The 27,176-nt window shown below is 50.6% G+C and overlaps 1 protein-coding gene across 1 annotated transcript in view; it reads right to left on the reverse strand.

Annotated features, from left to right (window-relative positions):
* Positions 1–27,176, reverse strand: part of SLC6A17 (solute carrier family 6 member 17) — a 52,572-nt gene that overhangs the window by 16,457 nt on the left and 8,939 nt on the right. The window contains exons 2-6 of the mRNA XM_055584792.1: positions 19,693–20,066; positions 14,551–14,708; positions 12,771–12,897; positions 11,609–11,790; positions 9,860–9,970 (exon numbers count right to left, since the gene is read on the reverse strand). Coding sequence (XP_055440767.1) covers positions 9,860–9,970; positions 11,609–11,790; positions 12,771–12,897; positions 14,551–14,708; positions 19,693–19,978 — 864 coding nt within the window. The 5' untranslated portion in view covers positions 19,979–20,066. The remainder of the gene's footprint in view (positions 1–9,859; positions 9,971–11,608; positions 11,791–12,770; positions 12,898–14,550; positions 14,709–19,692; positions 20,067–27,176) is intronic.

Below are 27,176 nucleotides of genomic sequence, written 5' to 3' on the forward strand. Positions count from 1 at the left end.
AAAGCAGATGCCCAAAGCTCCTGCCTGGTTCAGGTTGTGCTGGGCTACAGCCCTGAAAAAGTGTGGCTTCTGTCACGACTGATTAATAGTAAAGGGATTATGTGGCTTGAAACTGAAAAGGCACAAAAAGGTATTCACCCCTGTATTCCAGACACTCAATTCGTCTTCCCAAGATGTAACCATGGTACCAGTCTCTTGCCTACCTTTCCAGTGATATTTCATATGTATATCAATGATGTATATTGAGTTGGCCAAAAACTTCATTCAGGGCTTTTTGATAAAGATGTTATGGAAAAAACCAAATGAACTTTTGTCCAACTATTAAGGGGCTTCCCTGGTGGGTCAGCAGTAAAGAATCCACCTGCAATGCAGGAGACTCAGGTTTAATCCCTGGGTTGGGAAGATCCCCTGGAGAAGGAAGTGGCAACCCACTATAGTATTCTTGCCTGGAGAATTCCATGGACAGAGGAGCTTGACAGGTTACAGTCCCAAAGTGTCAGACACAACTTAGCGACTACACTACCACCACCATAATATTATACACACACACATCACACACACATCACACACACACACACACAGCACACACACACACAGAGCACACACACACATCACACACACACACAGCACACACACACATCACACACACACACAGCACACACACACACACACACACCACATGCATATTTATTGTTTTTCTCCTCATATATTCCCTACTGTCCACTGGAGATGTCACCCCAAATTTCAACACTCTCCCATCCTACAAAGTTGGGAATCCACAGGGTTCCAGGGCTCCTGACAAGCTGCCCCCTCTACCCCTGCCCGCTCACACCCTCATCTCCACAGTCAGACTGAGAGGCCACCAGGCCAGGTCCTTGGTCCCAGGGCCCAGTTTAGCTCGGCTGCTGCAAGATGCCCATGACTGCTGGGTCATTCTTCACAAGGACTTCAACCCCGGGATGGCCAGTCTGCCCTGCTCTGACTAGAGCCTCCATGCCCCTCTCCAACCGCCTGCACCCTACCACTGGGCTCTGTCATCAGCACAGTGCCCCACGGCTGCAACCCATCTCTGGATGTTCTCTTTACCTTCTTGCTGTGACTCAGCAGTCACCATCCTGGCTGCACAGTAGAATCATCCGGGGAGCTCTGACAATCTGCTTCCATCTGGACCCCACCCGCAGCGATCCTGATCAACAAGTCTGCTTGCTGGATTCCGGTTAGTCAGGGTGGGCCTGAGCACTGGTAGCTTTTCCTGGTTCTTGCAGCTCCCAGGGAAGCCTGATACGCAGGGAAGGGCTGAGCAAATGACCGTAAGGCCGAGGTGGCCCCGGCAGCCTCTCGGGTGAAGGCTGTTTTCTCGCACATTTGGGACCACTGGGCCTGGGTGGACAGGGTGCTGCCCGGTCTCCAGTCCAGTCCCTCACCTTCCCCTGAGCACTGCCTCGCCTCCCGGCACTACTGCTGCCGTCATCTGAGTGATGAGAATCGTCACCTGAGTGAGTTCCGTATCTCCATCAACGTCCCCTCCAACAATCTGCCTCCGGGTCCCTTTTCCTTCTCCCTTCTGAGACAGGAGGGAAGGGGGCAGGGCACAACCATTAAAAGAATGCCAGAGCTGTTGAGGATACGACAAAAGCTGGTTAGAGCCAGTTAGGCCCAAGATGGCAGGAGATTCCACTTTCAGTGGATCCTGAACCTCCTTATATGCCCACTGTAATACATTAACTTCATGACACATACCCACAGACACCAGGACAGTTCCCAGATAGCACGAAAGACCAAAAAGTGGGTGATGGCCTAATTTCTGGAAATCCCCACCCTCTTCCCCAAAACAGTTGCCTATGAGATTACCCAGCCCAGAAAAACTAACCACCCTATATTTGGGGGCCACTTGAACTTTCCTTGGAAGGATGACCAACCTAGATAGCATATTCAAAAGCAGAGACATTATTTGTCAACAAAGGTCCATCTAGTCAAGGCTATGGTTTTTCCTGTGGTCATGTATGGATGTGCGAGTTGGACTGTGAAGAAAGCTGAGCGCTGAAGAATTGATGCTTTTGAACTGTGGTGTTGGAGAAGACTCTTGAGAGTCCCTTGGACTGCAAGGAGATCCAACCAGTCCATTCTGAAGGAGATCGGTCCTGGGTGTTCTTTGGAAGGAATGATGCTAAAGCTGAAACTTCAGTACTTTGGCCACCTCATGCGAAGAGTTGACTCATTGGAAAAGACTCTGATGCTGGGAGGGATTGGGGGCAGGAGGAGAAGGGGACGACAGAGGATGAGATGGCTGGATGGCATCACTGACTTGATGGACTTGAGTCTGAGTGAACTCCGGGAGTTGGTGATGGACAGGGAGGCCTGGCGTGCTGCAATTCATGGGGTCGCAAAGAGTCGGGAACGACTGAGCGACTGAACTGAACTGAACTGAACTTTCCATTCCCTGGGACTCCTCTTGCCTGCTGAGACAGACTGCATTCTACCTTTGTGTATCTTAAACCTGCTTTCACTTATTCATTCATGGCTCATTCTTGAATTCTTCCTGAGGGAAGCCAAGAACCCTTACTTGGTAGCCCATCAGAAGGACTCATGAGATCTAGAACATAACCATCCTCTGGCACCCCGTTTTCCTGCAACCTTCCCCCACTCTTGTCCTTCCCCCCACTTCTACAGTCACACCATGGCCTTTGTCATGACTAGTAGCTGTGCTCCAAGTAAACCTTAATTTTAAAGATCCCGTCTTCCAAAACACCCAACTTTCTAGCTCACCTCTAGTATCTAGACTCTACAACATTCTTCAGCCTTGCTGGGAACTCCAGCCCTTTGGCCTCCCTCCATTTCACTGCCCCTCACCCTGTTTGGATCCTAACTTCCCTTCATCACTGACTTAGTCAATGTCCATCCTTTTCATACTCCTTCCTCACACTGTCATCTGCCCAGCAATCTCTCCATTGTCACCTTGATAAGCTCCTGACCCGGGTGATGTCCAGCCTCCCTCTACTCTGGGCTGTCCCCAAGCAGCAGTGCTGGACACAATGTAAATCTTGGGCCCTGACACATGGGACCTTGGACCGATTATTTACCTCTCTGTGCTTCAGTTTCCCCAGCTGCAAAATGGGGATAACAAGAATACTTTGGGACCTTGCTAGCAGTCCAGTGGTTAAAACTCTGCACTGCCAGTGCAGGGGAGGTGGGGCTGATGCCTGGTCAGGGAACTCAGATCTCACATTCTGTGTCGCGAGGCAAAAAGATTTTTTAAAAAATCTTTTTAACAATAACACTTCTAAAATCATTATGAATTTCAATGAGTTAATATACATAAGGTGCTTCAGATAGTAAATACTGTCTGCTGGAAAACATGATTGGTTTAACTGCTTCACTGTAGGAGCAGCCTGCCTTCAGAGCTGGTAAAATGTGAATAGCTGTCCACCGTGGAACTGGAACCACACTTGCTCAACCGCGGCGCTCGACCCTTAACCTCCATTGTCCCCCACCCACCCTGCGTGAACACACTCCCAATCTCGTGTGCAATTACGTCACACTCATCCCTCCTTAGGCCTCCAGCCCCATGCCCCTCCACCGTCTCTACTCTCAGCTGATGACCTTGCTGCCCACTTCACATCGAAAAATGACCCAATGAGAAGAGAGTTCCCACAGTGAGAAGCTTCTGGCCAGTGCTTCTCAGCTGACAGCATTTGTGCCATAGGCTGGCCGGCCCGTTGCTCCTGCTTCTGGGGGACAATGTCTGCTCTGAGCAAAGACCAACCCCTCCGCCCAGGCACTGCGTCCCATCTCTCCTGCTTATTCAAAGACTTCGTTCCCTCCTCTCCCATAGCATCAATTCCCCCCCCCACTTTTTTTTATTTTCAAAAAAGTGTGCAATACAATGGTTTTTAGTGTATCACAGGGCTGTACAACCATCCCCACAACCAATTTTAGAACATCATCACTCCGAAAAGACAGCCCATATCCATTAACCACTGCTCCCCACTTCCCCCCCAACCTCTCAGAAGCCCAGTCCTAAGTGACCACTTGTCTGTTTTCGGTCTCTACAGAGTCCCCTTTTCTGGACATCTTATACAAACAGATTCACATAATAAGCGGTCTTTTGTGACTGGCTTCTTTCCCTCAGCATAACGTCTTCAAGGATGAAATCATCCATGTGTGGCATGTACTTCACTCCTTTGTGCGGCCAGCCAATATTCCATTGTATGACTATACTACCTTTTATTTTTCCATTCATCAGTTGATGGACATTTGGGGGGTGTCTACTTCTGGCTGTTATGAATAATGCTGCTAGGAACACTTGTGCACAAGTTTTTGAACATATGTTTTCAGTTCTCTTGGATATGTGCCTAGGAGTGGAATTGCTGGGTCACATGCTAACTCTGTCTAACCTTCTGAGGAACTGCCAGACTGTTTTCCAAAGCGGCTACACTATTTTACATTCCCACTAGTAATATATGAGGGGTTATTTTTATCATCAGAATTCATAACATTCTGAAATAACACCTTTGATCTCACAGTTCTCTTCTGGTTACCACCACATTTTCCATTCCTCTGCTCCCCTCACAGCAAAACTCCTGAAAATAAGTGGTCTTTGTTACTTGTCTCCAGTTCCTCCCCTCCTATTTTCCCTTGAACCCACTGCTCTTGTCAAAGCACCAGTGATCCTGCTGCGGCCAAACGCCTTGGCCCTTTCTCAGTCCCCACCATCTGACCTTTCAGCAGCTTCGGACTTGACCCTCCTTCTTAAAGCACTTTCTCCACTTGGATGGAATTCTCTGCACTTCTCTCTATCTCCCTCTCTTCTCCACCTCCCTCAATGACTATCTCTCCCCCAGCCTCTACAAGCTGGGACCCCACTGTTCAGTGTTCAGTCCTTTTCTCTACGCTGACTGTCCAAGTGACTATAACCAGTCACAACTTTAAACTCCCAAATGTATACTTCCGCCATGTTTCAAAAGTACTCTCAGAGTTCCCCACCAAACCTGCTCTCCCCACCATATTTCCCCATTTCTATAAATGTCAACTCCATCCTTCTAGTTGGTCAGGCAAAATGCTTTGCAGTTGTCCTTGTCATCCCTCTCTCTCACACGTCACATCCAATCCAGCAGCAAATACAGATGATTCTACTTTCTAAATATATCCTCAATCTGACTACTTCTCATCACTTACATTGATGTCACCTGGACTCCGTCCTTAGTCACCTCCCACCTGGATGAATTCTGGCACCTGGATGGAGCCTTCTAGCAGGTCTTCCTATTTTACCCTTGCCCCCTCAGGCATCTATGGCAACCAGAGTGACTTTGGGAAGATGGAAGTCAGATCATGTCACTACTCCGCTCAGAACTTTTCAACAGGCCCCATGACACCCTGAGTAAACAGCAGAGTCCTCACCTGGCCTGGCTCCTCATTGCCCCCTTGACCGCAGGTCCTCTCTCTCTCCCCTCCCACTCCAGCCACAACAGCCTCCTTTACAATGCCAGACTTGTCCAATCTCAAGGGCTTTTCATTTATTGTTTTTTTTTCACTCCTAAATTTTATTTTTTTTAATTTTATTTTATTTTTAAACTTTACATAATTGTATTAGTTTTACCAAATATTATTTTGGAATGGAATGTGCTCCTTCCAGATATCCACATGCTGTGCTCCCTCACCTCCATCAGGTCTTCACTCAAATGTCACTTTCTCAGGGAGGCCTTCCTTGAGCACACTAGCTATGCAGCCCTCTCCCCAGGGCTCTGAATATTTCTTTCTCTGCTTTTTCTTTTCCTCCTTAGCAACATCATCCAACAACTCCTTTATCTTATATTAGCCATCTCCCTTCACTAAAATATAAGCTCCTTCAGGGCCAGAAAGTTTATCTGCTTTGTTCACTGCTGGATCCCGGGACCCACAACAGTGCCCAGAATTCAGTGCCCAGGAATTCAGTGAACAGTTGTAATTTTGATAAACATTCCCTGGAGGTTTTTGTGGTTAGATAATCTATTCTACTGCTACTGCTAAGTCACTTCAGTCGTGTCCGACCCTGTGCGACCCATAGATGGCAGCCCACCAGGCTCCCCCGTCCCTGGGATTCTCCAGGCAAGAACACTGGAGTGGGTTGCCATTTCCTTCTCCAATGCATGAAAGTGAAAAGTGAAAGTGAAGTTGCTCAGTCGTGTCTGACTCTTAGGGACCCCATGGACTGCAGCCTACCAGGCTCCTCCGTCCATGGGATTTTCCAGGCAAGAGTACTGGAGTGGGGTGCCATTGCCTTCTCCAATTCTAATTCATTGTATATTGGGCAACTCACATCATTTAATGTATGGTACCCCATACTGACTTGGGTTTTTAACTGGATGGAGAAAAGCAGCCCAAAGAGTTCATGAAGTTCATTAGCCACTAACATGAGGGACTGTCCCATCAAAGGTGCTAGTGGGTTATCAAGGTATCCTGGCCACACTGCATTCATCACACCCAGTAACAGCTTGAAAACATGGACTGAAAGTCCAGGTCCTCTAGCTTGGATTATTTCTCATGTTAGAAGACTGAAAGGAGGGGGCATCTTCCTGATTATTCAGTACACCCATGGAGGGCCTATGCTTTTTTAAGGTTGATTCTGAGATGCCCTGGCCAGAAATCTTGGACTCTCCCACCACTGCCAAATGGCATAACCCCTGGTGATGTCATTTACACTGTGGTTGATCTGAATGGAGCAGTTCACAGGCAGGGCGCCCGTGTGCAGCCACCCTGGCACTCTATAGGACTCTACTAAAGTGAGGACTTGAAATGCCTCCCAGTTCCCCATACCTCACCAGGCCCATGCTGAAACAGTCCCAGATGTGCAACAGCAGTTTGCCATGTACAGACAGACATTTGTGTCTGAGCGTGGGTCCACACTTCTTGCAGATGGTTGGAAAGTTTTGTAATAAATAGGAACTTTACCCCAGCTATTACCACTGAGCCTCACTTGCCTAAAACAAATGATGCCACAGACTTTGAAGGAGATCCTTGATCCTTTGACCTCTGAGGCCCTCAAGCCTCCCCTTCCCTACTCAATTCATCCCTCCAGGGTCAAAGGTAGGAGCTTCCTGCTCAAGGTCTCAAGATTCACCCCTACACCCAGGTTCTGTGCATACTTGAAACTCACAAGAGCTAGATGGACCAGGTTCCACACCTGCTGGTTCTTGACCTAGTTCCTCTGGAGCCTTTCAGATTTCTTTAAGCCTCACCTCATGAAGGCTCTGGTCCTCTGCAAATGCTAAAGTGGGACCACACTTTTCTCTGAATATCCAAGAAAAGGTGTGGGAAAGGAGCACTCCTATTATTCAAAGTGCACATCAACTTTTTGCATCCATCTGATTGGCAAAAATTAGATGTACACTGCAATTGGCAAAAATTGCAGTGTAACAAACGTGGAGCAAGTGGGACTCCCATCAACAACTGGTGGGAGTGATAATAATGCAACCACTTTGGACAACGATACAGCCAACATCTAGTAAAATTGAAGACACGCATACCCTCTGAGACATCAATTCTATTGCAAAACATATACACCCTAGAGAAACGTGTACTCATGAACATCTGTGTCATATGTTTATTAGCATTAGTAGCAATGGTGAGAATTGAAAACAACTTAAATGACCATCAACTAGAGGATAAATAAGTTCATCCTCTAGCTTGACCATCAACTGGTCATGTAATGAATAAATTCATTACAGTGGAATACAATACAGTCATAAAAATGGATGCACTAGAGTTACATGTATCAATATAGCTAAAATCTCAAAAGAGTATTTAGCAAAAATAAAAGCAAGCTGCATAAGGTTGTATATAATGCATTTTATATAAAAATTTAAAGTATGCACATATGTTATATTGTTTAAGGATACACATATATATATTACAAAAATTTAAAAGTGAATTAGTAGAATAAACCCCAAATTCAAGATAGTGGTTACTTTAGGGAAAGGGAAGTGAATGGGAAGAGAATGGATACTTGCTATTGTTGCTGCATAGTTGCTAAGTTGTGTCTGACACTTCTGCAGTCCCATGGACAGCTGCCCACCAGGGGGCTTCCCAGGCAAGAATACTGGAGTGGGTTGCTATTTCCTTCTCCAGGGGCACTTTTATGGCATCTGTAATATTTTGTTTCTTAAGAATGTTTATTATATTATTATATGTGTGTTTATATGTCTGAGATGTTTCACTTAAAAAGATGTTTTAAAGAGTGCTAAATCAGTGAATCAGAAGGGAACAGTATTGTGTGTGTTGGGCCTGGTAGCTAATCTTATGAATCGGTTCCACTGGCTTCTAGAGTTAAGTCCCAGGCTCTCCTAACGCCACCCAGGGGCCCATTGGACCTGTGTGAATCTCCACGTTTATGATCATCTCTAGAGTATATAATTTTCTCATAAAATTCAACAAAGTATAATGGAAAGTCTCAAATGAACACAGTAGACTGATTACGTTTCTAGAAATACAGTTGAATTCATTCATAAAAACCACTGACTTTCTTCTCACGGCTGTTTTACCCCAAAGAACCCAGGTTTGCATTTTTCTCTTTTGTCAGACATCACATGTTCACAGCAACATACCGGAGCCAGGTGGCTCCAGAGTCACACTCATGCCTCAGGAGATTCACTAAGTGCTTCATAGAGCAGACCTCTGTGCTAGTTCACACAGAAATCCCAGATGTTACATCCAAGAACGCCGAAGGCCAATCATCCCTGTCTGATGAATATGGAAGGGTGTGTGTCCTGTGCCTTGTTACCCACCCCTAAACATCAGCTGTTTGTAGCTGCAGAGCAGGGGAACTGGGAGGGAATGGGGCTTTCAAACTCCACTAGATTTGGATTCTTCTCCCTGTGTCATTTGTATGGACCCTCGGTGTAATCATTAATGTGTGTGTGTGTTTACTTAAACACATGTGTGAAACAGCACTATTAAGGGACAAGGTCAAGGCACAGGACTGGGCAAGGTCCAGTCTGCAGACACAGGGCCAGAACCCTGCCAGGCCAGACTGAAGCTTCACCAGGCCCCTGATATTGCTACTGATCAGCTGGCATTTGGAACTGAACTTTCTAGCCTGCCCACCAGGGCGAACTTCTTGCCTAGGGTTACCTTGAAGGGCATGCCAATGTGCATTTAAAATTCTCTTATTCCTCAGTGGACCGGTGCATGCCAGCTGTGCCTAGTGGTTTGAAGAGCAACAGAGAGACAGGGCCACCTGGTGGGCAGAGACCATGCTTAGGAAATTGGGCATCCACTTTCAGGACATTTATGCCCCTGAGGCAGCCCTGGGAGCCAGGCACCATGATTCTGCTCTTCCCTCACTGGGCCATTGGGGGGATTAAATGAGAGCGACGTAGCTGGCTTCAGTAAGGGTAAAATCATGATTCATGTGGTCTTTTACCTTTAATAAAATAGTAACCCCATTCCCCTGATTTGGGTACAAGTTGGGGTTCCCAGGGAGCTTTCTTCTCTTGGGCATCTTCTTGGTTCCTACTGTCACAGATTCACTCAATGAACCCCCACCCCCAGCCCCACAGCCTGGCCAAACCTGACTTTCCACTATGGCCGTAAGCACGTCCAGTGCCTTTCCACACTTGCGCATATAGTTCCGCTGAAATCTATCTGCACCCGAGGCTGTTTCAGATGTCACTCCTCCCTGAATTCAGCTTCGGATTTCACCCACACTGATGTGCTCTCTCCTTGGAACCATGCATGCAGGGCCTGTGCTCCCATCCCTGGTGCCTCCGTCCAGCAACCAACACAGAGCCCGCCACCCAGCAGGCCCTCAGTGAGTGTTAAACTGCATGAAACAGATGAGGCCCAGCAGAGCTGTCCGTGTTCCCCAGGAGCCTGTGACCCTTACCTTGGGAGTGAACATGTGTAGGATGCCGTCGATGGCCCCCCGCAGCAGCAGCCCCCGGACCAGGAAGCAGGCCAGCACCACGTAGGGGAAGAGGGAGCTGAAGTACATCACCTGGAGAGAACAGGGACCCACTGTGGGGCACAGCCCCTCCTGCAGCTGGCACCCCCCTCGCTGCTCCAGCTGGGGTGCACGAGCCGCCTCTGATGGCAGTAGAAAGCAGAGCCCCAGGCCCCCCCAGGCATGCTGCCAAACCCACCGCACGTCTGGCACTGAGCCACGGCAGAAGCAGGCACACAGACAGGCTGGAGTCAGTGTGGCTGTGCCTGAGGCTTGTTTTCTCCTTTCAAGGGTTGCTGGGGCTGGGCCCGCAGCCTCCCCACCCCCAAGGGCTGCCACTGGGGCGAGGAACTCTTTGCTCTTCCCTCTTCATTTTTTTTATGTCTTCATGCCGGCTTTTCTGTCCCTGACTCCAGGGGACTCCCTAAGGATCTCCCCTGTCCTTGGAACTCCTTTGACAGAAAGCATCCAGGAGGGTACAGGCATGGCTCCCAAACAAAAGCATCAGAAGAAGGTCCTGCCTCTTGTGATTATAAAGTATACGTTATTTTCTAGCACATGCATTTCTTGAACATTTCTATATCCCCATGTGCCTGGCACAGAGCCACCCACAAAGGAGATGCTTACAAAAAGTTTACTGGGCTGAAACAAACCAAGAGGGCTGTTCGGGGAGGATGGTGTAAAGGTTAAAAGCACGCATGTCCAGAGTTAGACCACCTGAGCTCTGATCCCAGCTCTACCATTTTCCAACCATGTGACCTTGAGCTATTTATTTAACCTCAGGGTGCCTCCATTTCTTCATCTGTAAAATGGGTATAATGATTCCGAAGGTTGTTGTGGTCCAAATGCGCTCATAAATGTGGCAGTGTGTGATGAGTGACATGAAGTGCTAGCTACTAGTCTGGCCTTTGGAGAGAGAAGAGGCGGTGGCTGAGATCACACTACCTTTCCAGGGCTTAGTTTCCCTGCTCATCAAATCCAGCAAAGAACCTGGAGCCTCAGACAGACAAACAAGGTTCTAGTTTGAGCCCTGGGGCTGACTAGCTGGCTGTTTGACCACGGGTGAGATTTTTTTCCCTTTTTTCAAGCCTCAGTTTCCTCATTTGTAAAATGGGTAGATTGAGCTATAGGATTTCTAACATCTTTTCCAGCCCTGGCAGTCCACGAATATTGATACATGACAAAGAAGAAAGGGTCCTTATTTGAAGGGAAAATGACCTGCTGGGAGAAGCTGTGTGGGGTTATGCTGGTCTGCATCCTCAGAGGCTCTCAAAGTCCCCTTCACTCAGAGCACCCACCTATTCACAGAGCCCATTAGTTACATATACAGTGAACTGTTAAGTTTTCACCAAAAATTGCTGAGCAGGCTCTTCTAGGATTTTTGCTAGGGAAGCTGAGGGGCAAGGGTCTAGCCAAACATTCTAGTTCAATACTCCTGTTTTGTTTTTTTTTTTTCCTTAACGTTTTCAGAGCAGCCCTGAGTTATATGAGCATGGGGGCAGCTGGGGTCATGGCAATGATCTTCCACAAACCCAGCCTGGTGGGCTGTCCACGGGGACCAATACTACAGCAGTGACATGCCCATCTCGACCTTCACGGGTGACCCCGGGTCCTCCGCCCCTGCCATCCACACTTTTTTGCAGCACCCTCTCCCCGAGTAAGTGTGGGTGTCCCGGCCCCCTGGCCACTCACCTTCCCCGAGGACTGGATGCCCTTGACGACAGCCATGCCCACGATGCTCCAGGCCACGAGGAGGCACAGAGTCATCTTCCAGTTGAGGCCCCCGCTCTCCGAGATGGAGTTGGAGATGTCCAAGGCCTCTCGGTACCAGAAGTAGGTGGTGGCTGAGCTCTTCTCACACTCTGCCTCCACCACTGGAATGGCAGCAATGGCCACAGGGGCCTGTGAGTCCACCTCCCCGGCTGGACCCCAATCCAGGGCAGCTGAGCACGGTAGCAGGAAGGGACTGTATTATTCTGGGTTGGCCAGGGTCTGGCAGATCCTGGGAGGCTTTAGGGCACACTGATCTAACTGAATTCCCGTTCATGCCATCCCCTTGCCCATGTCCATCAATGGAGAGCAGGAAGGATGAGGCAGAACTGGCCTCAAGTTCCTTGGGAAAGGTCCTGACCTAGGAGCCAGACACCTGGGTTCTCATCCTAGATCCTTAGCGAAATCAGTGGTGTGACCATGGGAAAGTTGTTTCTGAGCCTCAGTTTACCCATTTATGAGGTGGCATAAATCACCCAGCCCTTTATAGGACTGGCATGTGAATATAGATTGTTTCCAGACAGAACAGTGCTAGAGTAACACAGGGTAGTTAATAATAACTAAACAAAACTCACAATTTCCAGAGTTACTCCTACACTCACTATTTCATTCAACCCCTATAAGAACTCTGTGGGACAGGCTGGCAAGAAATCATCATAAAGGGACATGAGGGGACTTCCATGGTGATCTAATGGTTAAGACTCCATGCTTCTAATGTAGGAGGAAAGGGTTCAATCCCTGGGTGGGGAAACAGAGCCCACATGCTGCACGGCCGAAAGAAAAAGAAGGTGGGAGAGATGAGGATCAGAGAGGGTAGGTGGCTTATCCAAGGTTGCCAGCCGGGAGCCAGCATATTGCACAAGGTGGCACAGCAAGTCAACGAAATCCCAAAATCTGCAGGGAAGGAATGGCGACTCAGATATAGAAAATGGATTTGTGGACACAGTGGGGGAAGGAGAGAGTGGGATGAAGGGAGAAAGTAGCATCAGCAGCCTAAGCCTCCCCTCTTAGGCTCTGTGGATTCCTTCCTGGGACAGAGCTAGCTGGAATCCCCAGGTGGGTTCCTTCGAGGAACCATACTTGCCTGCCACGGTCCCATTCCTGGAGACAGGGCACTCACTCCAGGGCAGTGGGTACTGGAAAGACTTGAAGAAGTAGAAGATGCTCCACCCGATGATCACATTATAGTACAGCCCCACAAAGAGGCAGACCTGCAGATGGGGGTCCACGGGGGTCACAGAGGCTGCAGGCGGCTCTGCCCCCTCCCCTCCCCCATGCACAGCCTTAAAGGAGGGAGAGGAGAGATGGGACGGTGGCAGCAGAGGGCCTGCTCCTAATGCTCCACTCATCTGCTATTTGGGGAATCCACAAAGGAATGCTTCAGATATTAAAGTTCTCTCCTTTAAGCAATGAAGTCTTAAACTGTTAATCCTTTCCAGTTTGACATTCCTCTAAGATGCTTGAAGCACTTCCCCATCATTTCCTGATGACTCAGGATTATAATTCCAGAACGGCCCTATGGGGCTATGGAGGCATGCCCAGTTATTGCTGCCACAGTAAATGGCCTCAGACAGCTGTGCTTATTGAGGTTTTGTAGATGCTTCTTATTGGCTTCCCATGTCCACCCTTCTCTCAGGATGCTGCTTTCTCTTTGGTACTGTCAGAAGCCTGCCTCTAGAAAGACATGACTTCTCATTTTTCAGAACATGATAACCAACCTTGGTAGAACTGTATTTAAAACAGAAGCACATGCACCCTGACTGAGGGTCAAAGGGGTTTCCTTTGAAAGTAATGCTTCTACTGTAGAGATTTTCTGCATCCACTTGGGATGCAGACCCCTGCCTATAACCAGAGACCTCCTCTCTTTCCAGGGGCCTGGCTAGCTGATGTATGTGACATTACTGGGCAATGTGAGGGCTGAGACCCTGGCTTCATCAATTTTGTCTGAACCCTGGTATGCATGAGAAGACACTCCTATAGCATACCTTACATGTGTGGGAATATAGTGGGAGAGATACCCACTGCCTTTACTGGAATGCTTACCCTCCAAGGAGGAGACCCCACTCACACTCATGTGCATACATACAGCCAGCCCCAGCAGAGGGCGCTGTATTCGGTCATGTCAACCTGTGCAGAGGTGATCTCTCCTAGTCTCTGCCTGAGGCAGGTTTGGGCTGGCCCTGTTGCCAGGCCTGACAGATCCTTCCAGAGGCAGATTCCAGTTTTTATCCCTGGTGTGAGCATGGGCACCTGCAGGCTTTGCTCTTAAGGGAGGCTCGGTTTCCCCACCTGGAGAGCTAAGCAGGGCCTCATCTGCAGCCCCATGGATCAGCCTGGAGCCCTCATGGAGCATTCCCATCCAGGCCAGTGGGGTCTCCCCATCTCCCACTGTTCCAAAGCCACACCCCTCCTGGGTTGGCCACAGACCTCTGAGGCCTTCTTCAGCTCCGTTCATGCGCACAGCAAACTGGAAAGGAGACACCATACCCCAAGGCTGCCTTTTCTCACCCAAATAAAATACCCTCTAACCCAGGAGAAAGGATGGGCCTCCCTCACAGAGTACTGACGGGCTGGTAAGCAGAGCGGGTATCTGGGATGGTCCACGTGTCCCCAGAGGACTCTGGCTGAGATGTCCCAGGCCTTTCCTCCTTCATAACAATCCCAAATATTACATCATTCAGGCAGTGGTGCCAACTTCCAGTTTAGGAAGTATGTGGTCCTGAGACACCAGTTGGATGCAATACTCAGGATGAGGGTCTCCCTCCCTGCCCTCCACCCCTCCCAGGACTCTGGGCTGTAAGCCCTGTGCCCGAGAGCAGCCCCGCTGCCTCCCAACCTGTGCCCGCCACCGGCCCCCAACTTACTATGCAGCTGGAGAAGCCGATACCACCCAGGCGGGGGCACACGTAGTGCCACACACCGATGCTGCCGCGGCGGATCCTCTGGCCCACAGCCAGCTCCAGGAAGAAGAGCGGGATCCCAATGATGATCAGCAGCACCAGGTAGGGCACCAGGTAGGCACCTGGGGAGGAGGGAGGGATGTGGGAGGGCGTCTGGAGCATGGCAGCCAGGTAAGGCAGGGGTGGCAGCCAGGTCCTACAGCCTCAGCCACATCTCCAATCATCCTCAAACTGTCTCCAGGCCCTGTGCTCCTCCAGGAATGCTCTGGCTTACACATGCAACCTACCACACACTGGCTGCCCAGACCTCCTTCTTCCCCTTGGCTCCACTGACCCGAAACACTAAAGGAGGAGCCAGATGGATGTCAACGCCTGCTATTCACAAGGCAGACAGCCCTACCTCCCTACGCATTCTGTGGACACCTGTTCACATCCCCTCCCACCCACAGAGGAGCAGCCCCCACTCACTGGCCCCTCAGAGGCACAGACCCTGGGGCACCGTCCTCCCCAAGTCTGGGGGGACCAGATGCTGACACAGCAGACTGGACAGCTCCAGGGAAGCAGAGCTTGGAAGCTCTCCAGGGACACAGAGTCTGACAAGCATCGCCATTAATCTATAGCTAATTGGGAGGAACGGAAGAGAAATTAGCAGCTTAGGAAAGCATAGCCAGGGGGATCATAAAGGATAGAATGGATCTCACTAAAGATTCCAGACAATAAATTTAGCTTGCTGTCCCAGATCTCACTGCAGACACAATCTCGATTCCAAGTGACAGGGCATTTAGCAGAGGAATTAAAACCATGTCTGGACACAGACAATTGACCCTGGTGGAGAGCTGTGCCAACAACCCAGTCCTGTGAGCCGTGCTATTGGCACAGCCCTGCCTGTCTGATAAAGGGGTCTCCAGTGCCCACTATCCCCAGACCAAGCCCTGCAAGCTGGGAGCCTCCAGAAGACCCCCCAGCCACACTGCTCTGTTCCCCCTAATGCAACATCCCAACATGTGTAATAAACCCAGGAGTCAGGCACCTCTGGGGCCCACGACTCGGCACTTGGCAACAGCCCATCGTTAGCTATTCTATACCAAGGTGTGCAGTGGAGCTATCTGGGCCACAGAAGGCACAGACACTATCCCAGGAGAGCTGGTAGGACCCTCGGGTTCACCTCGGGTTCACCTGAGCATCTGCACACGCATCACACATGAGCAACTGAGCATATACTTGCTGAGAGAGGGGCGTGGGTCCAATGGAGCTAGTCAGAAAAGGCGCCCAGGGGAGCAACCCCCCGCAACTTATATAAGAGCATCTAATTCATGCAACACACACGTGCACACAGTCACATGAACGCATGAATTTAACTTGTCACTAAAGAGTCTCTGCATCATATAAAGGGAGGGGGGCCTGAAGGACCCCTGGTTCTGTCTTTTAACCCAGCTCTGTCTCGTGGTCTCCAGCTCTGGGAAATGGAAGAGGAAAGGACTGATCTGAAGGACAGCATAGGGACATAGGCTCCCTGGTGTTGTATTTCACCCACGAGTCCTCAGGTCAGGGAAGATGTGCAGGGAGACAGGTCTCAAGGGTCAGAGAAGTAGGGTGGCATCTTCTGTGGATGCTTTTCTCCTCTTCCCAAGAAACTAGGGAGGGGCTCCAGGTAATTGCTGTCCAAAGACAGGTCCTGCTGCAAAGACTTGGCCCCTACCAGCCACCACTCAGGCCCCAGGACTCTGACTGGACTGGAAGTTTCTTCAACACACTGAGGTCTAGCTAACCACAGGGCTCAGGGGACTGCAGGCTGGATGAGCAGCATTCTGCCTGGGTTCATCACAGGTGCTTTTTCATATCAACTCTTATTAAAGTCATTTGGACATGCACCCTCCTCTACCTTAGAAAATACAACTGGGGACACATCTGAATTTACTTTGATGGTTTAGTGGCTTTTGGGGCCTCAGATCATCAGTCTAAACAGCTGGGAGCACTGTTCAGGGAGTTATAAAATTTAGCAGAACGTGACTACAGAGAGTTAGATTCTGGGATCTCTGAGGCTTCCTGGATCTCTAGCATGTCTTGCTATTAACAGCAAGCCCCAAGGTGGGCTTTGAAAGACCACCTTGATCTCAGCCTGTTGAGATGCATGCTGAGTGGGGGTTGAGATCCAGACCTTGAAGTCAGACCTTCTGGGCCTGAGTTCTGGTTCCACCACTTACTGGTTCTGTGACTGGGCAAATTACTTGATCTCTCTGTGCCATTGTTTTCTTATCTATGTAAAGAGGATGAAAATATTAGGTAGAATCATATGAAATTGCTGATATTTGATCATTTTTTACTTAAAAAAATGCCCAGTTCATATGCTTCAACTGTACATCTATTGCACAGGGCTGCCATGAGGATTAAATGAGTGACTTACCCACAGTAAGCACTTGATGACCATCTGCCTACTTCTCATAAAAATAAAGAGAAAAACAAGCAAACTGCGAGGATGAAGAATAAAGAAACTGTCAACGTCTGGTGGAGCTAGGTGGAGTTTTGGAGTTTACATTCAAAATTAAGCAATTCTCACTGGATCACTCAGGGCTCAAAACCAGAGTTTTGACTCTCAGACCAACCATCTCTTGTGACGATCTGCCTCCTTCCAAAACACATTTAAGATGACTATAAAAAACAGTAAAATGTAGGAGTTAAAGGTAGAGATAAAGAGGGATTCCAGGAATTAGAAAGGATGCAAAATGAAGGTAGGAGCATGGAATGGGGAGCTCAGAGTCCTGAGACCTGATAATGCTTTTCTTTTGGGGGTTGTTAGTGATGTCTAGTGCCGTGGCAACGGTCTGATGACACTGGGAACTAACAGACTTTGGCAAGAATGCTGCCTGGGGGCAGGAGGGTGGTGGAATGTGTGGCGGGGAGAAGGACTCTGTGATTCAGCACTGGATGCTCAGGCAGACTGATGATCTCAGCCATGAAGGATGCGGTCGGAGGCTGCCAGCCAGAGCCCCTAATGCAACGTGCCCTATGAAGTCATTTTGGGTACTCTGAGCTTTTAACATCTCACAGCACTTGAGAGAATCACACACTTCCCTTTGTAACTTTGCTTTGGGCTGGCCTTATATCAACTCAGTGACTTGGGCCTGGCCATTGTCATACAGGGGCTTTCCTGGTAGCTCAGCTGGTAAAGAATCTGTCTGCCATGCAGGAGACTCTGGTTTGATTCTTGGGTCAGGAAGATCCCCTGGAGAAGAGATAGGCTACCCATTCCAGTATTCTTGGGCTTCCCTGGTGGCTCAGACCGTAAAGAATTCTCCTGCAATGTCGGAGACCCTGGTTCGATCCCTGGTTTGGGAAGATCCCCTGGAGGAGGGCAGGGCAACCCACTCCAGTGTTCCTGCCTGGAAAATCCCAATGGACAGAAGAGCCTGGTGGGCTACAGTCCATGGGGTTGCAAAGATTTGGACACGACTGAGCAGCTAAGCACAGCACAACACAGCATGCCACACAGATTGAAAGCTCTGATCGCAGCTATTTATTGGGTGAGTAAAAATAAAGATCTTCAAAGCAAGGAGAGTACAGAGGGAAGAGACTGTGCCCTGGTGGCAAGATGGAAGTTTCTGGCCCTAAGTCAGTTGGGCATTCTCACTCCCTGCCCTTCAACAGAACTGGCAAAGGAGGAGAAGTCTCCAGCCAGGCTCTGCCTTCTGGACCAGGGAGAGCATCCCAGAGGGGAGGGAGGGACTCTGAATAGGGCTGCATCTCTGGGGGAGCCCACATGGCAGATCCATGGGGCAGGGAGGGAAGTGACAGGGCTAAAATGCCTGTAGAGCTGGGCCCACACTTTCAGGCTGGAGTGTGGCAGTCCCAGGGTACAGGGACCCAGGGGTAAGAAAGTTCTTTGCTGGCTCCCAGGACCAGAGGTCTGAGCTTGGAATTGTCAAAGCCCACTGGGTATTTTTTTTTTTTTTGGCTTATTTTTGGTTCATTTCCTCCTGGTTTCAAAGCAAATTGCCTTTGGAACATTCCAGCCTACCTCAGAGGTGCTAGGGGGTAAGGCCTGGGGTCTTTTACCTACCCCAGGAGCTAGAATAGTGAGTAGAAATGGTCTGATACCAGGGGCAAGACCCTCTGTGAGGAGTGAATCCCCCTCTGGAGGGGAAGCACAAGGGCCCCTCCAACCTGCGAGGCAGCAGGTGTAGTGATTAAGGGCTCAGGCTCTGGGGCCAAGCTGTCCAGGTTTGAATCCTGACTTGATCACCAGCTGTGTGACCCTGAACAAGTGATCTAACCTCTCTGTGCCTTAAGTAACAGCCTCTAATATGAGGATGATAATAACTTTTCCTCACATGGGTTTTTGGGGACATTACCATAGGAAGCATATGAAATTGGTGCTTTGGCTGTTCCAAGATGCAGTTTCATGCATTTCAACCTAATATCCAGGAAGAGCTTATGATAGAGCCTGGCATCTATAAGCATTTAATAGTAATGGCTAATAGCTTCTCACTACTGTGTGTCAGATATGTGCTCAGTCGCTCCAGTCGTGTCCAACTCTCTGCAACCCTATAGAATGTAGCCCACCAGGCTCCTCCTGCCATGGGATTCTCCAGGCAAGAATACTGGAGTGAATTGCCATGCCCTCCTCCAGGGGATCTTTCTGATCCAGGAATTGAACTCGCGTCCCTTATGTCTCCTGCCTTGGCAGGCGGATTCTTTACCACTAGCACCACATGGGAAGCCCCATCAGATATAGTGGTAAGCATTCCATTAATAAATACAAAGCTCATTTAATTCTCCCAACTATCCTGTGAGGCAGGAACTATTATTCTCATCTTACAGATGCAGGATAGAGAGGCACAGAGAGATGAAGCAACTTGCATAGGGTCCCAGAGCCAACTGGCTCCCCTGGGACTTGAATCCAGGCTGTCTAGGGCCAGAGCCCACATTCTCTCCTGCAGCCTCTTAAGAGCTGTTAGCCATTCCTGGGGAAGAGTCTCAGTCTCACTCTGGAGTCCTGAGTTCCAGGCTACAAGGGCCTTGGCTCTGCCTCATAAAGGGGTGTTTCTTTTCTCCCCTCAGCCCAGCCCACATGCAGGGCACTCTGGGACAAGCAGGGCTGCCCCTTACCTCCTCCGTTTTTCTGGCACAGGTAAGGGAACCTCCAGATGTTGCCGAGGCCCACAGAGAAGCCAATCTGGGCCAGGATGTACTGCAGCTTGCTGTTCCAGGCCGGCCGGTCCTCCGCATCCAGCTCCTCCTCCGCTGCCTTCTGCTTGCCGCCTGCCTCGCCGGCCACATTCAAAACACTCTGCTTGTAGTCCACGGGCTCCTCCAGGGCCAGCAGGTCGGCCACCGACTCCGTGACGTGCTCATTGCTGTGCTCGCGCTGGGTCACCTTGCTGTTCTTCGGCATTGGGCCCCCTGGGTGGCGCAGCCCTGCTTCCCAGCACGTGGAGAAGGTGGGACTTGGCTGCCGTCAGCTCCTTCTCATCCAGGGACCTCTGAAACCAGAAGAGCAGGAGAGGGTTTGCTGACCACACCAGAGAGGTGGGGAGCCCGAGTGGACACTACCCAATCAACTCCCTCTCGCACACTCAGAAGCTGGTCAGTGGCCCTGAACTTCAAGCTTGCCTTCTTCCCCAGTGAGGGCCACTGAGGGCCTCAAGGTCTGCACCCTCAGTTTCCCCATGGGCCTTCTCAGCTGAGCATCATCAGAAAGGCAAGCCTGATGGAAGGGGTAACACCATACACCAAACCCAAATAAAGGGTCACCCATCACAACATGGCCACCCGTCACCATCATAGATCCTAGAAATTCGTTCAAGAACATTTGGAGGGCTCCACTGCCCTCCCCTCCTAGGGCAGCACAAGGTGTAGCCAAGTCCTAGCCCTCTTGTGTTCTATTGAGTCAAACCACCTGGTGGGACCCAGGGAAACTGGCACCTGCATTCCAAATGCAGCTGGGGGCCAGGGGCATCAACATGCTTGTCAGTAACACAGATTCTCAGTCCCACCCCAGACCTACTGAATAATATATTTCTACAGAAACTCCAAGTGATTCAGAGGGACATTCATGTTTGCAAAAAAGAAAAAAAAAAAGGCTAACGCTCTTACATGGGGCCCCTGGACACCAGCATTCCCCAGGCAAGAGTACTGACCAGGCTCAGCTAAAGATTCTGGCAGCAGAGACCTAGAGATGCTTGCTCAGTGCCAACAAATCCTGGGTCATCGCTCAGCAGTGACATTATCTGAAGGCCACCGCAGCCAAGAGCCAGTTCTCCATCCTTCTGTGACAGTTTTACAGCAGATAATGTCTGCACAGCGCAGGCGGGGGAGGCACAACTCTCCCCTGCTTCTGCCATTCCCCATCCTTCTTTCCTGCTTTCCCTTAAACAAATAGAGCACCAAGGAAACGAGTCCTTTGAAGGATCCCAAAACTCTGCTTGTATCAAAGCACCTCCTCGTTAAGGGAAGGTTGGAGGATTTAAAATTAAACCACGTACACCCCGGCCGGCAGTTGCCTTGCATCTTTCTAGGGATGTAAATCGTCCTGTTCTGTCATTACTCCACTAAGCGAAGGAGCTGCCTCTGTTCCCCTTGCACGTGCCATCTTAACACTCGGGCAAGAGCTCTGTGTAGCAGAAGTGTACAGACCTGCCCTGCTGCTGGCCTTGACCCAGACCTCCTGGCTGGCTCCACCCAACACCTGACCTTTGAGGAGATCTGGCCAGCCAGATCCTATTATACATGTAACGAAGCTAGGAGACCTGGCAGATGGGGACAACTGTCCTCCCTGGTCTGCAGGTTAGCCAGCCCTCCCCAGGCCAGGTTTTGGATCACACAAGCAAGTGACACTTTCTTGTCCTCTTCATCTAAGGGGGACAGTGATTCTTTAGTGACTGTCCCCTTCTACTGTAGGCACAGTCAGGGTCTTGGGACAGAGCCAGACTGCCTGAAAGACCTCAGAATTCCCTATAAGAAACGCAGCTCTGGGTTGGGACTCTGTTTCACAGTGGGTCAGCTGAACTCTCTATCATGGCCTGGAGGGTGCCCCAAGGTAGGACTGTATGTCTGTGGACCCTCAAGCCCTCAGCCTCCCCCCAAGCTACTATGGTGCCTGAGCTGCAGAAGCAGATGGTGCCCGTAGGAGTTGTGCCAGGGGGAGGCCTGTGTTCTTGCCTAGGCTGCCAAGATGAACCCCTCCTGCTCCCCAGTCATCAGGTCGTGGTCCCCAGGCCCTCAAGTGGAGAACAAAATGCAAGGCACACGTGATGGCGGCTTGTCCAGCTAGTCTGCCATTCCTCAGCCACGTTAGGAGTTTTATAAGAAGCTAGAGCTGGGGAGGAGGGTCAGGTAGGTCCCTCCTATGAGCGCAGTCACCAGGGCACCTGAACTCGGAGCCTCCCTGCAGGTAGCCAGCCTGCAGCAGGATTAGATCAGAACAACCTGGAATGCATTCGATATGATGTGCTGTTCATCTTGTCACAACTGGAGAAAACAGGGATTCCTGCAAGTCAGCAGAATTTACCTTGAGGCTGGCCAATTCAACAACACACTTTCCCATAAATAGATCAGTGAGTGGCAACTCTGGTCACCAGCACGAGAAGGGGGCCGGGGAAGAAGGCACCATTGTAAACTGAGAGGGCTCAAGGACAAAACCGGCACATTCTAATATATCCAGAGAAGGCTACCCTCAACAGCATCACGGAAACCACAGGCATCAGCTCAATATGAGCTTCTTCCTTCTTCCCAAGACATCAGTGATGCACCACAGGAGGGGGCCTGGGGTCCTCTGGGCCATCAGCAAAGTGCTGCTGCACACTTGCAAGCTGAGACACTGGGCCAGGCTGCCATCAGGACTGGAACCTTCTGCATCCATGAATGTGCTCATATTACAGGAGTCCAATGTTCGGAATACTAAAGTTTGACGGATCCTAGGAACATTCTCATTTTACATATGAGGAAACTGAGGTCCAGAGAGAGGGAAATAATTGCCCAAAGCCACTGGGTCAGATCCAGCAGGGGGTGGAACACAGGAAGAAGACAGCGTCTTCTTTGAGGGCTTTGAAGTCAGAAAGGCCTGGATTTGAGAGCCCATTTCATTCATTCATTCACTCACTCACTCATTTCACTGAGTTGACAAATATTTACTAAGTGCCTTCTTCTGGTGGCTTAAACAGTGAAGAATCTACCTGCAATGCGGGAGACCTGAGTTCGATCCCTGGATTGGAAAGATCCCTTGGAGAAGGGAATGGCTACCCACTCCAGTATCTTTGCCTGGAAAATTCCATGGACAGGGGAGCCCGGCGGGCTACAGCCTATGGAGTCGCAAAGAGTTGGACATAACCGATCAACTAACACTTTGACTTTCTCTGTAGCAGGCTCTAAGTGTGAGGGATACGGCAGCAAACAAAAGAATCCAGAGCTTCCCCTTGTGGAAGTTCTATTCCTGGCAGACAGTCCAGACACTCAAAGAAATAAACATACAAAATAACCAGTGGTGATTTTTACTATAATGACAAATATCATGGGATGGAGAGTGAGGTCGCTGGCAAGCCGGAGGGCTGCAATGTTAGGATCTGGAGAGGCATCCCTGAGGAGGAGACACTGGGGCAGAGGCACTCAGGAAATGTATGTCAAGTGCCTCAGTGAGTGAATGAAGTGCCTGTGTGACTTCCAAGCCCCTGCCCTCCAGCCCACACCTCCCCCACCTCTCACCTCCACCCCTCCACGCCCCGCTCCGCCAACCGTCAACCGTAAAGACACTGGCTGGTGCCCTGAGAGAGGTGGGCAGCCACCTCGCTTGAATTATGCGAGTGTCGGGCCCTTGCTGGGTGAAAAGCTTCTATCTGATGACAGGTCCTGCCTCCCAGGGAGGGCTGTGTGAGGATTCCACGAGCAGATGTACGCAGAGTGCCTGGCACAGGGCTTGGCACTAGGAAGGACCCCGAGGGTGGAGGCCGCAATCTGGAATTCTGGTCTTGTTTGTCTTTATTCATTTAAAATGAATTCATTTAAAAATATGTAAGTCCCCCTATTTATATTTCATTACATAAATGTCCTGTTTCTCCTCAGGAAAAGCCAAAATGAGTTTGCGGGTGGAGTGGGGTAGAGGGCGGAGAGCGTTGTGAGGCACCACCAGCGCAGAGATGTCCTCTTTCGCTAGCGAGACGTAGCAGCACCCTGCAGCTGGTGGGGCAGCACCCTGCGAGGTCCAGGCCCACCCACCTGGCCCCGGGGTCAAAGGGAAGCAGGTAAGGGCCATACGGGGCCAGGCCCCAGGTCTGAAGATCAGCAATGTTATTACTGATTTAAGAAAAAAAAAAAAAAAAAGCATGGCCTCACAGTAGAGCCTGGCAATATTATGAATAGAACTATAGCTCATATTTGGAATAGTTTAAAATCATTTAAAAACATGTTTTACACAGTCCATGGGCCCAGTATGAGGTGGTGATTCTGCTCCAAAGCCAAACTGCCTGGGTTCGAATCTCAGCTTCCCTCTTCACCAGCCACCAGCCTGGCCTGGTTCTTCCCATCACTGAGCTGATTCCCTCAGTGCCAGTGAACAGAGCATGGCCACCCAGTAATGTCAAGGGGAGGACAGGTCTCAGGAGCAGGCCCGGCCCCCAGCAAGTGCTCACAGATGTCACCTCTTCTTATCTCACTGGATTCACAGCCTGGCCCGAGAAGTGCAGTGAACAACTGTGCCCCCGGGTGGGACAGGGCATGGCCACCATCACACAGCTGTCAGCATCCACGTCTCCTTGCTCCTGGGCTCTCTCCATGTCTGAAGGGGAGGCGGCAGCAGTGACTTCAAAGAACCTGCCCTCCAGTTCCTTGAAGCCTGGAGACCCTGTGCTGGAAAAGGTGAGCTTTCAGCCCAGGGCCCTGGAATCCAACGTGTATCCAGCGACCTTGAAGCTCGGCCAGGGACAAGCACCAGAATCAGAGAAGGTCCAGGCAGGTAGATTCCTCTCTGCCCTGCCTTTGCTGCCGTGGAGCCAGAGATGATCCAGCCAATGGGAGGCCCATTCGGTGCTGGTCTTGCTTGACCAACCACCAGACAACTGTGCAAAGTGGCACCATCAACCTGACCTCTCTGGACCTTGCTTTCCCTGTGTGTGCAACGGGTAGGTCTGGATGATCTCTGAGGCCCTTTCAGCTCTGCATATAGCCAGGGAGTGCTCCTCCTGCACGTGCATGTGAGCAAGGTGTAACCTTCCCCAGGCACCAGATACTGCAGGTCCTTGGGCTTGTCTGTCAGGCCACCCTCTTCCGGATGCGAGCTCACTGGGGCGCTGTGGTGATGCTTTGACCACCAGCCCTCTGTTCTCGGATTATCGCCCCCGCAGTAAATGAGGTGGGTTGTAAAGGTGCTTTCCCAAGAGGCACATCAGAGGATGCAGTGCCATGGTACACCCCGGAAGGATGCCTCAACTACTTAAAACACAATGCAGAGAGGTTCGAATGCCGAGAAAGCCCTCGGTTGCCAGATCTGTCACTTAGCAACAGATGCAGCTTACAGCTCAGAATAGCGCATGTGAGAGAAGCAGGATGGGCGAGTGAACTGTGAATCTTCTTAAAAAGAGAAAAAAATAGTGTGACTAGGAGGCAGACAGGTAAAAATATCTCGGGACCAGAGGGATGGTGGCTCCACAACAACCTTTCAAGCACAGCACTCACTCAGTGATTACCCCCGGGCCGGGGCGCGGGATGGCTGCTCACCCTGCAACCAAGGCCAAGCCAGGGGCCTCTTCACCCCACAGGAGCTGGGGAAGGGGGACCCTCTGAGCACCTGCCTCCTGAGGTCAGTAAGGTGGTACCTGGTAACTCAAAGGACAAACTCAAAGGAGTCAGTTTCCACTTGAGCCTCCCAGGTGAACTGAGCGGACAAGCTGCTATCTTGGGGAAAGAGGAGCCAAGGGGACCACAGACCCCGAGGACTGACTTCACTGAAGCCCTGGGGTGCTCAGTGTTGCTGCCTTGGGTGGGTGGGTACTCTGGAGAGAGTGTTACAAGTCTGTAAATGCAAACCTCTATCACAGGGCTTCCCGGTAGCTCAGCAGTAAAGAATCCGCCTGCAACATAGGAGACCTGGGTTAGACCCCCGGGTCGGGAAGATCCCCTGTAGAAGGAAATGTATTCCACTCCAGTATTCTTGCCTGAAAACTCCCATGAACAGAGAAGCCTGGCGGACAGCAGTCCATGGGGTCACAAAGAGTTGGACATGACTTGGCTACTAAACCACCAGCACAGCACAGGGAAGCCGTGGGCCCTCTGAAGAGAAGAGCAGTGGAGAACGCCCAGCTCCCTGGGCCATACAGCCAAGTGCAACTCAGGACGAAGCAGTGGTGAGAAGGAAGTGAGGTCAGGTCCCTTCCTCTAAGGGAACTTAACCGCTTCCTGATTTCCAGGTGACAAGCCGTGGTGGCCCACACTCTTTTTCTAATTACCTCAGAGCCTCTGGGCTTCCACTGAGCCCAATACAGATCAAACTGTTAACAGACCCAAGTTGTCCTCTAAATTATTTTTAACTATCTTATTGGAACCTCTGGCAGTCAGCTGATACAAACTGCTCCTGGCAGGCCCCGGCCTGGGGTGGCCACTCATCTTGGGTTTTCTCACCCAGGAGGCACAGCCAGGCGCCAGCACATTCCTGGCCTCTCCCTCCTCCACCCTCCATCCCCACATCACAAAGTCCTGCCAGTGGGTTCAGATCTGTCCTCTCCCAGCCTCGTGCTCTAACTCAGGCTTTCTCTCCGTGGAAGGCCAGCACCAGGCGCCCAGCTCACAGCTCCTCCAGGCCTTTGGAGGAGATATCATGTCTCCCCACGCCCACTGCCATCGCATTGCCGTGGCAGCTCCTCCTGCAGGCCCCCTTCCACCTCCCTGGGCCTGGCTCCCCCCTCCTCCCCGGCCCACCTACCACTCCTCATCCTCTGCTTCCTCGACCTTCTAGTCTTTGAAGGTCCAGCTCAAGGCTCAGCAATGACGTGACGCCTTCCACGACTGTCTGGTGAGAAAGAACATCCCTTTCTCTCCCTTCCTCAGCACACTTCTTGTAAGACTATTTGCTACTTTTACCATCTGGCTTTCTAGTATAGCTAGTTATTTAAGGCCTGATTCCTTTTCGAACCACAAGGCTCCCTGAGGCTCCCTGATCCACCCAAGATGGATCAGCTCTGTGCCCCTCCCCATTGCCCCACACCCAGCAGGGCCTGGCACACAGGACAGGACATGGTATTCACAGATGCTCCGAGGTCTCTGCCTGCCCACCCTCCAAGAACAACCTGCTTCCCTGCTTCCTATGTTAAATCAGAACTTCAGCCTGCTCCTTTGAAACAAAGATGTGACGGCAAAAAGCTAACAGCTCTGAGCAGAGACGTGGTAAACCTACCAGAAGTCGTCTGCCCAGCCGGAGGCTCTAATCTGGCGCAGCCCTACAGCACATGTGGGGAGGACCCTAGGCCTTGGAAGACAGATTTCTAGCCCTGACTCATCTGGAAAATAGGGAACAGCTCTTACCTACCAACTGCATCTGGTTATCACATGGATAGAAGGAGAAAGAGAAAAAAAAGCTTCTTGAAACATCGAGTCAACAGAATGGTCAC

The sequence above is a fragment of the Bubalus kerabau genome, chromosome 6 (genome assembly GCF_029407905.1).
Source record: "Bubalus kerabau isolate K-KA32 ecotype Philippines breed swamp buffalo chromosome 6, PCC_UOA_SB_1v2, whole genome shotgun sequence".
Taxonomy (NCBI): domain Eukaryota; kingdom Metazoa; phylum Chordata; class Mammalia; order Artiodactyla; family Bovidae; genus Bubalus; species Bubalus kerabau.